The following is a 15,569-nucleotide window of genomic DNA, read 5'->3' on the forward strand; positions in this document are numbered from 1 at the left end:
GTGTTTGGGAAAGGTATGCAAATCAAGGGGAAAAATCTGGGAGACTATAAAATCACGCTAGTTTGATCATCAGTTTGAAAGAGGTTCTGCTCAGCAACTTGCAGTTATTGGAAGTGTTCATATTTTTAAAATGATCTGGTAACTTCCCAATTTAGGCATGAACCTCAGGTCCTGCTTATGCCACTGGTTAGAGACGGACACAAAGTTCATGAAAAAAATCTATTCATTTATTATATTACAGTCACAAAGACAAGATCTTTACATTATTAAACACTGGGTTCTTTTTTTACTTTTCAAATAATTAATCTTCTTTACTTGCTTTTCTGTGAAATGCCCTAGATTATTACTGAATGAAACATGTCCTAGTGCTCTAAATTAATAGGTCAGTGATTCTCGATAATTATAATCAGCAGAACAATTCCGTTTACAGCTAATAAGAAACATTAGTTAATGTTAACCCTGACAGTAGTCTGGCACCCTCTACTACACCTTAAAAAAGAGCATATGCAGCACCTAACCCCAGGGTTACATTGCCACCAGCTTTGCCCAGAGGTAGCTAAAAAGTCAAGTATCGCCTTTAGCTTGTTTTTCTGCAATAAGGTTTATGTGTCCATTTTTGGGTCATAAAAGAAATTAATGAGACATGGGACCTAGAACAAAACATAAGGACTATATATTTGGCATAGGATAAAAAAACATCCCAATTTCTACACAGTACAAGGCAGACCCCACAAATGGCAGTGTAAATGGGGGGTTGGGGGTGGTCCTAACGTGAAACATACACAAACATATACTGTTTGGTTGATGCAAAATGAAGGAAAGGCATTGAGAACCTCCCCTTCTCCAGTATTAAGCTGGGACCTTTATCCCAAAATAATTCCTCAGCTGTTCCAGGAACACGAAAGTCAAAATAGTGTGAGGAATAAGCCTGATTCCGGCTGGCACTAGGCCCTGAAAGAGAGAAGGGAGAGAAGTAAATATGGAGAGCTAAAGACATGCATAATATGCACAACAGTCACGTTTCTCTTCTACATAACTAAAATTATGGAATGAAATATTAAAAAGCATGGAATCTACTACAGGTATGGGACCCATTATCCGGGAACCCGTTATCCATAAAGCTCCGAATTACGCAAAGGCCATCTCCCATAGACTCCATTTTACCCAAATTAAAACAGTACCTGGTACTTGATCCAAACAAAGATATAATTAATCCTTATTGGAAGCAAAACTAGCCTATTGGGATTATTTAATATTTACATATTTTCTTGTAGACTAAAGGTATCAAAATCCAAATTACGGAAAGATCAATTATCCAGAAAACCTCAGGTCCCAAGCATTTTGGATAACACGTCCTATACCTATGTTTAATTTAGATGTGTATAGGTGGGAACATACTAACATTTACGACGCACAAGTGCAGTGCGACTGGCAAAATGGCATTTGTTCTGCATAATGACTGAGCACAACTTTGTACAGCAGTATTTTTGCACATTACCCATAACATGCATTACATTTATTTTATTTTTTTTTCTTTTATATTTCCCTTATATGAATATTAACGCAAACTCGCTAATAGAAAAAACATACTTTTAACCATTACCTTTAGGGGAAAATGCAGATGTAAGTCTGATGTTGCCCATATACACCACTGACAAAGAAAAATATACCAGAGGTACCCATGCTATCCTTCAGCTTCCATCACCTACAAACCCCAGTACCCCCCACTAGCTGTAAACTCTAATGGCATAAGATATCTTCCTGAAGTCAGATACATTTCTGTCTAGGAACTTCACCTTATAGAAAGCCATTGGTCCCAGTTTAGCAGTTTCCAAAGTGCAGTGAACAACCCCCTAGAACACAAACAAAATGGGCGTGAGCACAGAATATACACATGTCCTCAAACACATAAAAGAACATTCAGAGGCAGACACAGAAACTAAATAGTCATCCAATCATACTCACCCGGTACTCCCCCTTAGAGTTCATTAACCGAGTTTTCAAAACATCAAGAGGCTGACACAGAAATGTGGCACATCCACCCTGCAGATCAACACAGGAGTTTTATTGGGACAACAGCATCCCCTTATCATTATAGTACTATATATATATATATATATATATATATATATATATATATATATATATATATATATATATATATATATATATATATATATATGGTTTTACATGTGATTTTCTAATACACTTTGATTATTCACGAAACATCTCGGTGTTGCTGGTCATTTGTCTTCATATCTGATTTCCTTACCTTGCACCCGAGTCAAAACATAAAGAGCGGAGTGCTGCCCACATGGACTTATATATATATATAAAAAGCAGCAAATATGGGCCGCACACCTTGATCTGAGACAATACCTGGGTGCTCATGCAAATAATTACATGGCAGGGCCACAGTAGAGTTGTGTACTCACCGCAATGGAGCTGGCCAGAAAATGGGTGAATATGTTATCAGACATGAATCCAGTGTTTAGAACCAGCTGCTTTGCCTGATCGTAGCAAGCCAACTAAGCAAAAGACAGTTACATTAGATTTGCAGAAAGAATACAAAAGAAAGGAAAAGGTATATATGAGAATCATAAAACGAGTGTGTGTGTGTGTGTGTATGTAACAGATTTTGAGTTTGTATGGATATGAGTGTGTTTTGAGAAAGACAGAGTGAGTGGACAGAGCCAATGTACTGTGGCAGAAGGTAAAAGAGAAGGTAAGAGAAAGGGGGCATTCGCTGACTGATCATGTATGGCATCCAATAATTATCCTGCAGCCCAAACTGACAGATACTGTGCAAGGGGCAGAATATGGTCACCCTGAACAATCAGAACTGCAGAAGTAAAGTGCAGATACCATGAATATTTATTGATGGGGCAGGTTTTACATTTTCATCTGCTGATGAACCATTTCAGCAAACCTCAGGAAAGTCAGGATCATCTGGCCAGCATACATGAAACTAAAATATATGATTTTACCAATATGAGTATGGTCAGCTTTAGCCAGAAGCAGTTGGGAAAGGGCAAACGGCCAATATTAAGTAAAATCTGGGAAGAGTTGGGAGTAAAATAGAAGAAAACTGTTAGCAGATGCAGAAAAGGTTTGGGTGTCGGAAATCCAGTAAGTGGCATGTTGCAAGGTGAAAAGAAGTTGGTCTGTGCCAACTAAAAAAGTGAAAACAGAGTTAGTTGAGGGAAGGGTCAAGTAAAATGCAAAGGCCACGTTAGAGAGAAGAAGAAAAGTCATGGGACACAACTGTCCTATGAAACAATGAGGGCTGCCTGTAGAGGGAGGTGTAGATGACAGCACCAGATAAACACTGGTGTATGACAATTTAGCTACATTTAGCAGAAGAAAACAAAGCAAATGTGACAGAAAGGCTCCACAGAGTTAAACTCAAATGGCAGAAGGGTAAAAAAAGAAAAGCAAATTAATAATACAGTCAGGGAGAAAGACACAAGGAGGCCAAATATTTTCCTGACAGTTTCAATACTCACCTGCCCCACTGTCACCAGGGCTCCTCTGCTTGATGCCATAGTGCCCCCTGAGAAGAGCTTTCTGAATCCCTCTAGGGATGGAAGAAAGAAAGATTATATAATTCTGTCAATTCAAAAGTTGCTTACAATTAGCCAGTCTATAGCATACTAGAAGTTAACTTAAAGGTGAATCAACCCTTTAAATGCCATCATTTTAGGAGCAGGGGGATGGGAATTGTAAATTGAGTTCTGCTGTGAGGCTAGAAGCATGTAGTAACCCCCATTAGCTACCCCAAGATCAGTTTCGGACTGGAATGCCAGGGGCCCACCACAAAACTTAAGACGGTGGGCCCACTGGTAAACCGTGACCATGGGCCCACTTTCCAAACTATTATTCCTCCTCCCTGAAGTCAACCTCTTTATTCTCCTAATCTTTTATATCTATTTACTATACTTTATTGTTATTATTATTACTATACTATACTTACATTATTAAGCCTCTTTTTTTACCATAAAGGAATAGGGAATGACCATGAATTAGGCCAAATGGTTAGAAGCAAGAGAGCCCACTGACACCTGGGCCCACCAGGAGTTTTCCTATGTAATGAAAATTATTTATAGATCACCATACCTTCTCGGATGACTCTGAACATGCCGTCCACGGCATGGGCATAACTAGAAAGAACAAGTTGAAAGAGTAATATTATATTTCCTGAAAATAACCACAGCAACAGCTTGAAGAAGACTTTCACAACCTTTCACTGCTCTCCAGACCTGGAATCTGCATATAAAACCCTAAATACAATATATAGTTTTCCTAGGTAAATTAAGGTTCCCCCAGAAAACTCCGTAAAAAGAAAGAAAGAAAGAAAAAGAGAGAGAGAGAGAGAGAGAGAGAGAGAAGAATACTGTCATCAAAATAAAAAGTATTTACATGTGTAACCTGCCTAGTTGATTAACTGCTAGCTGATACAGAGGAAGGTGACAAAAAAACATCGCTCCAGTTGGCCTCAGGGGGGAAAATAATTCCAAGATGGCAATGGGACCAGTCCCTGGATCATCTCTGTACCAACAGCTTATTTCAGTAGCCCTGTATTTTCTCACTTTCTAAAAAGGCATCTCACACGAATGTATCTGACAGTACACCTGATTTAGGAAGCAAATTCACATCTTCACAGTTCTTGCTGTAAATAAACTTTATATGTATCTTAAGATGTAGACACTGTCCAATCGGCATTACATTGCAGACAGTATCTTATTAAAGGGCAACTGACTTTTACAAATGTCTTTTTTTATTGTGTACCAGAAATAATTTACCTTTTACATTGCTTTTTATTTTCTTTTGACTTAACATGTAGGCTTGAAAATGAAATTGTTCTATGTTACTGCATCTCATTTGGGTTCTGTGAGCAAGAACTTCTGAGTAAAGCTCTAAGCTGCTACTGGGAAATGTGAGAGGAGGGTTCTTTTTCAACTTGTCTATGTATCCCCAGCATCATTAGGAAAAGGTGCCATGATTAAAATTCAGCCCCCCCCTCTTACTTGCGTCTTAGATGTGCTGGTAGCTTCACGTCATTCTGCATCCTACAAACAAGAAATATATCAATAAACTTGATGAGTAATTTCTCAAAATAAGCCAATATATGCTCACAACACAGTACAAGGGATCTATAATAACAAGTCATTTGTACTACAGCAGAACAACATTTCAAAGCTTTGGCTACTTTTTTTTTTTTGGTTACCACTGGCAGGTTGATAACATGCAGTTAAAACTTCTAGACAGCCTGGGGTAACCGGCCTACTTCCTTCCAGCCCAGCTTCTCTCTCCTAACCATGCTTCTGCCTAATGGTGTATTTCTTTGTGTGAACTAGAAACTCTTCTCTGAATGTACATTAAAACAGTGCACATACCACTGTTAGTGAGAGCATTGGGTCAGTTTTGGATCATAGAAAGATCTTACACTACACAGAAGGGAGTATAGAAAGCTGCTGTGCATATAAAGAGCAATTTGGATGCATTTCAGGCAACCATCCCAGTGGTAATAAAAAGCTGTGGGACTATTGATCATATTATACCAGTCTGAAGACAGACATCTATCTACCCCCCTCCAGCATGTCTCTAGGACTTGGCCAAGAACCCTTACACACAGTGTCGGACTGGCCCACCGGGATACCAGGAAAACTCCTGGCGGGCCCAGGTGTCAGTGGGCCCTCTTGCATCTCGCCTTTTAGCCCATTTCATGATCCTTACGTATTCCTTTATGGGGGAAAATGCTTAATAATGGAAAAATATAGTAAGTAGATATAAAAGACTAGAAGAATAAGAGGTTGAGAGAGGAGAGGAGGAATAATAGTTTGGAAAGTGGGCCCACTGTCTTAAGGTTTTCCGGTGGGCCCCTGGCATCCCAGTCCGACACTGCTTACACACTTCAAATATGACCTGTTATGTGTCATGAGCGCAGCCCTCCAGTGGTGATTCAATGACACACTGCCATGTGACATCATGACTCTGTGACTTGGGACCTTATTTGATATAAGAACACTCCAAAGACCCATATTTAATGCTAACTGTATGTCTAAGTTTCTACTTTCCCGGCTGCATTCTAAATTGTCTACTTTGCTGATTTACTTGTTCTTGGCTTTCTGCCTGTTCCCAACTACTCTAACTGCCATCTGCACTACCTTGTGCCTGAATCTTAATTACAATATGAATTAAACCTTCAGATATCTCACTTTTGGACACAGTCATGTTCCTCTGTGTCAGGCTTCCTCCTAAGCCCATTCAGAAAGGCTGCCTGGCCCTGACATGATGTTGCTGGTTCCCAAGTACCTTGTTTTTGACATATTGGCAATAAAAAAACCCTTTAACAGCTATTATTGGCTTAGCCCCTGTTGTTAAATGATTCAGTACTAGTATAACATATTGCAAGCCAATAGCAATTCATATTCTCCTTCAGTAGCAATTAATTGTAAAATAATGGACCAGGCACATAGAGAGGATGAGAAATACTTAAAAGGAAAACTATACCCCCCCCCAAACAATGTAGGTCTCTATACAAAGTTATTGCATATGTAAAACACTGCTTCGTGTAAATAACCTATTTTCATAATAATATACTTTTTTAGTAGTATGTGCCATTGGGTAATCCTAAATAGAAAATTTCCATTTTAAAAAATAAGGGCCAGCCCCTGGGATTGTTTGATTCACGGTGCGCACAAACAAACCATACATGTTAGGTCACATGAACCAATTAACAGACATTGTGTCTTTTGCTTCTTCCTGTTACAGTTAGAGCTGTAGAATTTCTGGTCAGGTGATCTCTAAAGCAGCACACAGACCATCACGAAATGGTGGCTCAAGGCAAGAGATGTAAAAGGGCAATATTTACTTAAATATATATTCCAATTTGATAAGATTCTTTAATATGTCACCTAATATGATATAAACTATCTGTTGTTTAAATATTCATTTTGGGGGTAAAGTTTTCCTTTAACGCAGAGGCTTGTTTCATATAATTTGAATGTTCCTACTGTATTATTATTAATTATAGGTTTGTTCTAGCCCTGTCTACTTCCAACATTGCTTAAACATAGCCATGCATAAACATAGGAATGCATAAACATTCCAATCTTATCTATAGCATTTTTAAAAACGTAATACTACCTATTGTTTTATTATAAAGGTAGCATATCTATGATAAATGTTTGTCAGGGTTCTAAGGTAGTAAAAAGGGAGTTGAGAAAAGAAGATTTCAGCATGAGGGGTTTCTTTATTGTAAGGTCTGGTCATGGAATACCCCTCCAAAGATGTGGTACTGAATGATGGTACTGAATGATTTGTTGATGAAATGGTATGTATGCTGCTAAGCAGTAGTAAGTGCAGTAGTAATTGAGCTGGGGTATAATGTGTTGCAATTTTGAGGTTAGGAATCCATAATTCTGAATTGGGTCTGCTGGAGGTATGTTTGCCTTTCTTTAAATCTGTGCTCTCTGGATACAGCCCTCCAACAACTTTTTCTGCATTCCAGGACTCGCAAAGGCTCCATATTTATTGTATGACATTATGATTAAAAAGTAGTTTTGCCCACAGCTATCTGTACAAATACACTGGCATTGAAATTAATTCTCATAAAGCAAAACCGACTTTTCTAACGTACAAAAAAAAAAAAAATCAAACACTTGTCAAGTCTACTCCAAAAATAAACACTACAGTTTAATGGCATTACTACAGCTCTTCTGGCCTGGTATGTTGCTAAACTATTTCTCCTTAAACAGCACATGATAGCAGGCCACATGCATGACATCAGTAGAATGCGATCTCATTACAGATTAACATTTAGCTAGTCACCTCTGGCTAATAACACAATGAAGTTCAAGGATGAGTCGACCTACCTGACATTAACCATGTCTGCCGGGGTTCCTACAAATCCACCAGTGAAACCTTAAAGAACAAACAAAAGGGATAAGGGTCCATAGAACAGACCAGCCCTCATAACCCCTTTTTTTGTATCCCTAGACATGGCACCTGCTGACCCCAAGGAATTATTACTTTTCTTAGCGCCATGCAGGGGAAACATGGAACTATACAAATGCATGACTACTGTTTACATGAAACATATATTGCATATTTTCAGGTTATAAGGCCATGTATTTATTCATCCATGCGCCAAATAAAAACACAGGGAGTTGGCGTTTATTAATGCCAGCAATACAAACATCCAATATGGCCCCTGCTGCATCAAGGTCACATTGCAGACAGCACCATCTTTCAGCACTAATTTAACAATTTCCTAATATAACAGGACAGGTACTGGATGTGCTTGTTTTCCTAAAGAATATAAAGCCAGTAGACACCTCATTATCCAATATACAAATGTTGTGCACCTTACAGTTTTGGGATGTATAGTCAGGGGTGCCATTGGGGAGACAGAAGGAATTCCAATGGAGCTTGTGGGTGAGAAAATGTGATTAGTTCAGATGTGGATAGGGTTTGGGCATGTCTGGGTGGTTCAGAATGTGTTCTGATTGGGACCCCATTCTGCTTGCTGACAGGGTCCACTGCCCAGGATGCCCTGATAACCTGTGGCCTATTAATTGGTGAACACTGGTGGGAACCCTCTCGCTAACCAGCAGTATGGGGTCCCACAATTAATGGTTGTGACCCTGGGTATGGTGTAGTGTTACATTCATTTACTCTTTGCCAAAAATACACCCATACATCATTACAGTATCTGCGTAAGCATTCACCCCCGAAACCAACCTCCCCTGTATCCTCTGCTTAAAGTTCCTCACCCCCAACTGCTCCCAGAAGCACCTTCTGATAAAATGGGAGTGGTGCCTTATTATCCTGAGTCAGGCGGTCTCTTACAGTCTCATAGATTGCAAAACGAGTTAGTGAGTAGGTGATCTGCAATGGAATTACAAAAGAGGCGAAACTTAAACAGAGATGTGAAATGGTAACTTGTAAAGCCTGATAAATCAGGAAAAAATGCATTAGGGCAGTGTCCAACGGAGAGATTTTCTCGCCCATGATTATTTATGCGATCGACAAATCTCCAGATAAAACACCATTGTATTTGACAGGGCTTATCAGTTATATGTTATGTATTCTGTGCCTTTTCTCCTTTTTTCCAGTTTGAATGGCTGCCCCCATGGCTACACAGATTCTGTCATATTCTCCCTCATAAAAGCTCTTAAATCTGATTTGATTATTTTCAGTGCTTGTATTTAAAGTTATTAGGGGACAGAACATTTTTGGCGACTGACTCCAGATACCCAAAATTGGTTCTGACTGACTCCACAGTTCTGATTGCCTCTGGAGGAAACTTTAGATGATGTTGTGATATGTTGGTTTAACCGCCAACAATTTCAGTCATTTCTAATGGAGATGCATTTTCTGGAGATTTGTCGCCCGCAATCGCGCATAAATAATAGCAGGCGACAAATCTCCCTATTGGTCACTGCCCGTAAGTGGTGGATCAATGCCCCAGAGAAATGAATATGTACAACTATCTCTGCCAATTATTCATTATTTAAGGGTAATAAATAGAACATTAAGGGAGGCAATATAATGGAACACACAGGAGATGTAAAATTACAGAGTGATGAAAAAGTTACATTGGTGTGCATAAAAGCTTTCAATAAGTGATCACTTATGTATACTTTAAAAAAAAAACTGTGTGGGGGTAATTTATAAGCACTGGGCAGTAATGGTCATGGCAACCAATCAGATGTTTTGCTTTATTGCAAAATGCTAATCATTAGTTGCTAGGAGTAGTGCTGCAAAATATGTTGGCGCTATATAAATACATGTTAATAATAATAATGAGCCCCATGTGCAGCACAGTGAGAAGGTCACAGGTGTTATACAATTTGTTGTGTGTGCTAGTCAAAACTTTAAGTGTTGTGCACAACAAAGCTTCCTGTAAGGCACCACATGCAGTATGAGGAAAGCACTGTCACGATGCCACTGCACAGGGGGGTTAGGCAACAGTACTGCATAATGTCCCAAGTAAAAGGGTGAACTTTGGAGTAAGTTCCACATTACTGAAACTATAGCAGTCACTACCATAAGGGTAGGGACACACTGGGCGATTTGGGGAGTTTTAGTCGCCTGGCGACTAATCGCCGCGACTTTTCTCCCCGAATGCCTCCCCTCGCTCTGCGCCTGGCTAAAATGAAAAATCGCCTGCGCTAATCACACGCGGCGATTCGTTTTCCGAAGTCGCCCGAAGTTTCCTCGTGAGGCAACTTCGGGCGATTTCGGAAAAAAAATCGCCGCGTGTGATTAGCGCAGGCGATTTTTCATTTTAGCCAGGTGCAGAGCGAGGGGAGGCATTCGGGGAGAAAAGTCGCGGCGATTAGTCGCCAGGCGACTAAAACTCCCCAAATCGCCCAGTGTGTCCCTACCCTAAGGGTGGTTGCTCACGTGGCTACTTGGGGAGATTAGTCGCCCAGCAACAAATATATATAGTAGGAGTAAGGTCACACCTGGAGATTCGGGGAGATTTAGTCGCGACTAATCTGCCCAAAATGCCTTACCGCCGGCTAGAATGTAAATAGCTGGCGGAATAGCACTTGGAACGCTTTGGCTTTCTGAAGTCGCCTGAAGTTTCCTCGTGAGGCAACTTCGGGAGACTTCGGAAAAACAAAGCGATCCGAGTGCCATCCCGTCAGTGATTCACATTCTAGCCGGCGGGAAGGCATTGCGAGGAGATTAGTCGGGACTAAATCTCCCCGAATCTCCAGGTGTGACCTTAATCCTACTATATATACAGCCTTCATATCACCTGATAAAGTTATTGACTGCAATGACTTGGTTGGAACCCCACAAAAAAATTCCCTGAGACAAGGGTATAAAGATGAACAATCAAAGTGCCACACAGAGATAGATGTCACAATTTTTGCATTGACCAATTATGAGCACAGTGAGAATGCTATCTTAAGTAAATACAGTATGACTTTCTGTTACCTGTCGAAACAATGAGGCGCTTAAACCATTATATAAAGCCAGAAAACCATCATTCTTTATGACACTGATTGCCATTCCAGTCATTCGCATCTTCACCTCCTGCTGTGTCTGCAGGTGAACCTGGGGAGAAGCAAAACAAAAGTAAACAAACAAACATGGCTCCAGTACTGAGCAAGCTGCATAATAAATGGCAAGGTGACATCCCTTATGTTACAATGGAGGTTTGGCAAGAGATACTGGAAACCACAACCCAAGGACTAATATGCTCCAGGGATAAACTGACTCAGTTAAAATTTATACAACATACCTACCGCACTCCAAGTCATCTTCACAAACTAAACCCGGATATAAAGGAGAATTATCCAAGGTGCAGAGGGAGCCCAGCAACTTTTATCTATATGACATGGACATGTCCCTTTGGCCATAGATTTTGGTCCATGGTTACACAACAGATCCGAGGTAGACTAGACATAGCAATCCCACTAGACCCGATAATACCAGGTCGGAGAGCTGTCCCCCAGAAAAACAGATCAAACCCTCCTATCCCTACTTTGTATGTATGCCAAAAAAACAATTGCATGGAAATGGAAAACCCCAGAGGGCCCAACACAGGAGTTATGGGAGAAACTCATCCACAGAGCAATACCACAATTTAAACTAACATACATGAGGCGAGGCTGTCCAGAAATATTTGAAAAGATATGGGGCCATGGATAGGCTAAGGGGAAGAAAACTGAGGGCTATTCCCAAATACCCCACTTCCGTATCTCATAACCCGCACTAGGAGTAAAGGTACCATATATTGTATAGTATTCGCTCATAAAGTTTCCCAATCGTAAAATATGTTGACATGTGCAAAGATGTAGGTTGATTGTACTCTGTGTATTTTATTGATTTGGTTATGTTTAAGTTTAATGCATTTACCAAAATGTATCAAGATCGTTGCTGTGACATACTGTCCCTGACTATTCTTCAATAAAAGAAATATAAAAAACAAACAAACAAACAAACATGAAGATCAATTGAAAAATTGCTTAGATTGAGCTATTCTATAACATACTAAAAGCTAACCATAACTAAAAGTTGAACCACATCTTTATATCTTCTGGAAAATCATGTAGACATTAAATAAACCCAATAGGCTTGTTTTGCCTCCAATGAGGATTAATTATATCTTAGTTTGGATCATTTACATGGTACTTACTGTTTTTATTATTACAGAGAAAAGTAAATAATTTAAAAAATGTTTGATTATTTGGATAAAATGGAATGTATGGGAGATGGCCAATCTGTAATTCGGAGCTTTATGGATAATGGGTTTCTGGATAACAGATCCCATACCTGTAAAAAATACATTTTCCACGCTTACCTAATATTAGACAAAAGGAAACAAATGAGCCGCAATGGGACCTGGATTTTACTATTGAATGCTGTTCTTAGATCTATCAGACAGCTGTTATCTTGTGTTAGGGAGCTGGTATCTGGTTAACTTCTCATAGTTCTGTTGTTAGGCTGCTGGTACAGCAGTAAAGAGTGACTGAAGAGAACAAGTCACATGACTGGGGGCAGCTGGGAAACTGACAATATGTCTAGCCCCATGTCAGATTTCAAAATTAAATATAAAAAAATCATTCTGCTCTTTTCAGAAACAGATTGTAGTGCAGAATTCTGATTTAATACTAAATCCTGCCTGCACTGGGGCTGATGCAGTGTCAGGGTGTGGGAACATAATAAAGCTGTTAGGAGCATAGGGGCTAATCCTTGCCCTATGTTTATCCACAGGCCAAGAATCCCCCACATGTGGCATTACCCTAAGGGCATCAGGTCATCCCATTATATACAAACTGTTCTGTTACAGACATGCCACCCTAACACACACTTCAATTTTTAAGCATTTAATTACCCCAAAGAAGTAACCATGGTGTAAAAGTTCATTCAGAAAAACACATGAGCACAGATGACTCAGTAGCTGTTTCATCATTATAGGAACATACAAACACTTGCAACCACCCACTTGTGTACCAGATCAGCAACGTGCGTAACTGTTGTATATACAGTATTTAGCCTCATGACCATGGTAAATGATTATCTGTTCATTGTACCGTTGCTTTTTGCCTTCCACTGCAATTTACACAACCTGCAACCACAAACTAAGCTAAATGTATAACAGTGACAGTGTTAAAGGTAGGGATGCACTCAATTCAGGATTTGGTTCAGTATTCAGCCAGGATTCGGCCTTTTTCAGCAGGATCTGGATTTATCTAAATCCTCATGCCTGGCAGAACCAAATCCGAATCCTTAAAATTGTGTGACTTTCCATCACAAAACAAGTACAAATGATTTCCCTTCCCCTCCCCGATTGGCATATGAAAAATAGGGTTCAGTAACGGGGCAAACTTTCACGAAGGATTTGTGGGTTCGGCCGAATCCAAAATAGCAGACGCTGTGCATCCCTTGTTAAATGGGTGTTTCACCTTTAAGTTACCTTTATGGGGGTTATTCATCAAAGGTCAGGTTTGTGAGGTCTTTTCTACCTCAAATAAACTCAAAACTCGAACATTTGCTTATTTTGAAAAAAAAAAAAACAGAATGTAAAAAACTCGAATGAATGCAATCGGGGGAAAAATTCAAAATGAATGAGTTATCGGTGAAAAAACCTCATATACCTCGAACTGATCGAGTTTTCAAGCAAAACCACTGAAAAAAACCCCTGAAAATCATGAAGGCTAAAAACATCTTCAAAAGGTTCAAGGGACCTCTGCCATTGACTTCTACATGAGCTTGATAGGTTTTAGCTTTTTGGAATAGGGCTTTTTGCAGCTTTGGGTTAAAGTCCTGCAGTGGGTCTGGTACCCGCAATAACCTGCGGTACCCTGCGGGTTGAAGTTCCGGGTGCAGGTATAGACACGGCTTGGTGGTTCTGCGGGTTTGCGGGTTGGGCCGCGGGTCTTCTCAATAGTATTTTTACTCATTTTTTCTGATCACCTCTACTTCCGATGACATCACTTCCGGTTTACAATGACAGCACTTCCTGTTTTACTCCTTTTTTTCAGATCATGCCTACTTCTGATGATGTCATTTCTGGTTTACAATGACAGCACTGATTCTTGATGGTCAGCGGGTCGCTGGTCCGGGGTGGGGATAAGGTACTTGCGGCTCGGGTAGCGGGTAAAAATTCGGGTTGCGGATTGCAGGTACGAGTTCCAAAAAATTGACCCGCGCAGGACTCTTCTTTGGGGCATAAAAAAGTTCAAAAAATTCAGGTTGTTTTTTCATCCGGAAAAATTAAGAGTTTTTACTAAAACTACCCTCGAAAAACTAGAATTAATAAATAAACTCCTTTTAGTATATTATAGATGATTCTACATGACTTTTTAATTGGTCTTAATTTTTTATAGTTTTTGAACCATGTCCCTTCTTTTTCTGACTATTTCCAGCTTTCAAATGGGGGGGGGTCACTGACCCTATCTATATAACAAATGTTTTGTAAGGTTACAATTGTATTGTTATTGCTACTTTTTATTATAATCTTTATATTAAGGCCTCTCCTATTCATATTCCAGTCTCTTATTTTAATCCATGCATGGTTGCTAGTCATTCGGACCCTAGCAACCAGATGGCCGAAACTGCAAACTGGAGACCTGCTGAATAAAAAGCTCAATAACTCAAAAACCAGAAATAATAAAAAATGAAAAACAATTGTAAATTGTCTCCAAATATCACTCTACATCTTACTGAAAGTTAATTTAAAGGTGAACAACCCTTTTAAGAAAGTAAAATCCAGTTTGGGCTGGTGGCTATACAGTTGGGTTGGCATTCTGGTGAGGATTACAGCAGCTATGGGGGGTTTAGCCTGTATGGAAGTCAGGGAGGGTTTGACTGGTGCCAATTCCCATTTACACTACTCAAAAGACCTGAAAACAGCTTGAAGGTCAGATAAAGTGAGATTACAGGGGTTACCAATTTGCTCTCCCAGATATTCCTGGAACTATGGCTGACACTGACGTTTCGCTACATCTGTAACCTTGTTAAGAGCCAATAGGGACCCTGAGAAATAAAAAAAAAGGACCTTCAAGGTGGGCTTGAACTGACAAGAGTTTGACAAGCACTGGGTTCCACTAATCCAAGAGGCACGTGATCAGGGTAACTCGTGCAGTCAAAGCCCAACAATCTCTCCTGCTAGAAAGCAGTGCTGGGCAGCTGAACTAAAACCCACATTTCTCCAGCAGGTCAGCCATGCACGGAGCATACACACATAGATAGATACATACATACATACATGCTCACAGCACATGCACCAATTGCCTGTAACATACCTTGATTAAGTCCAGTGGGTGAGTGCAGCATGCTGCCCCGCAGGAGGCTAAACCCCCAAAATACCACCTGGACACACGCCGCTCTACCATCTCTTGGCCCATCTCTCTCTCTCTCTCTCTCTCTCACACTCACTCTCCGTGGCCTCTGGAGCGCACAGCACTGCAAGTGACGGAGGCGGAGCGGCGGCCTCTCTGTAGAGTGGATGTACGAGTAGCCAATCAGAGGCAGCGGAGGAGAAGAAGACCCGCCCCCGTGTGACAACCAGAAGCCAGTTAAAGCGGCGCTGCCGGGGGAAG

At 40.3% G+C, this 15,569-nt stretch overlaps 1 protein-coding gene across 1 annotated transcript; it reads right to left on the reverse strand.

Moving 5' to 3' along the window:
• Positions 1-205: 205 nt before the first annotated feature.
• LOC108700998 (mitochondrial dicarboxylate carrier) lies at positions 206-15,458 on the reverse strand. The gene is made up of 11 exons (XM_018235109.2): positions 15,273-15,458; positions 10,957-11,076; positions 8,778-8,892; positions 7,878-7,926; positions 5,028-5,069; positions 4,117-4,160; positions 3,507-3,577; positions 2,436-2,528; positions 1,966-2,043; positions 1,797-1,853; positions 206-951 (listed from the first exon to the last, which is right to left on the reverse strand). The coding sequence occupies exons 1-11, from the start codon at positions 15,372-15,374 to the stop codon at positions 850-852; spliced, it is 873 nt and encodes a 290-aa protein (XP_018090598.1). The 5' UTR covers positions 15,375-15,458; the 3' UTR covers positions 206-849.
• Positions 15,459-15,569: the final 111 nt, after the last annotated feature.

The sequence above is a fragment of the Xenopus laevis genome, chromosome 9_10L (assembly GCF_017654675.1).
Source record: "Xenopus laevis strain J_2021 chromosome 9_10L, Xenopus_laevis_v10.1, whole genome shotgun sequence".
Lineage (NCBI taxonomy): Eukaryota > Metazoa > Chordata > Amphibia > Anura > Pipidae > Xenopus > Xenopus laevis.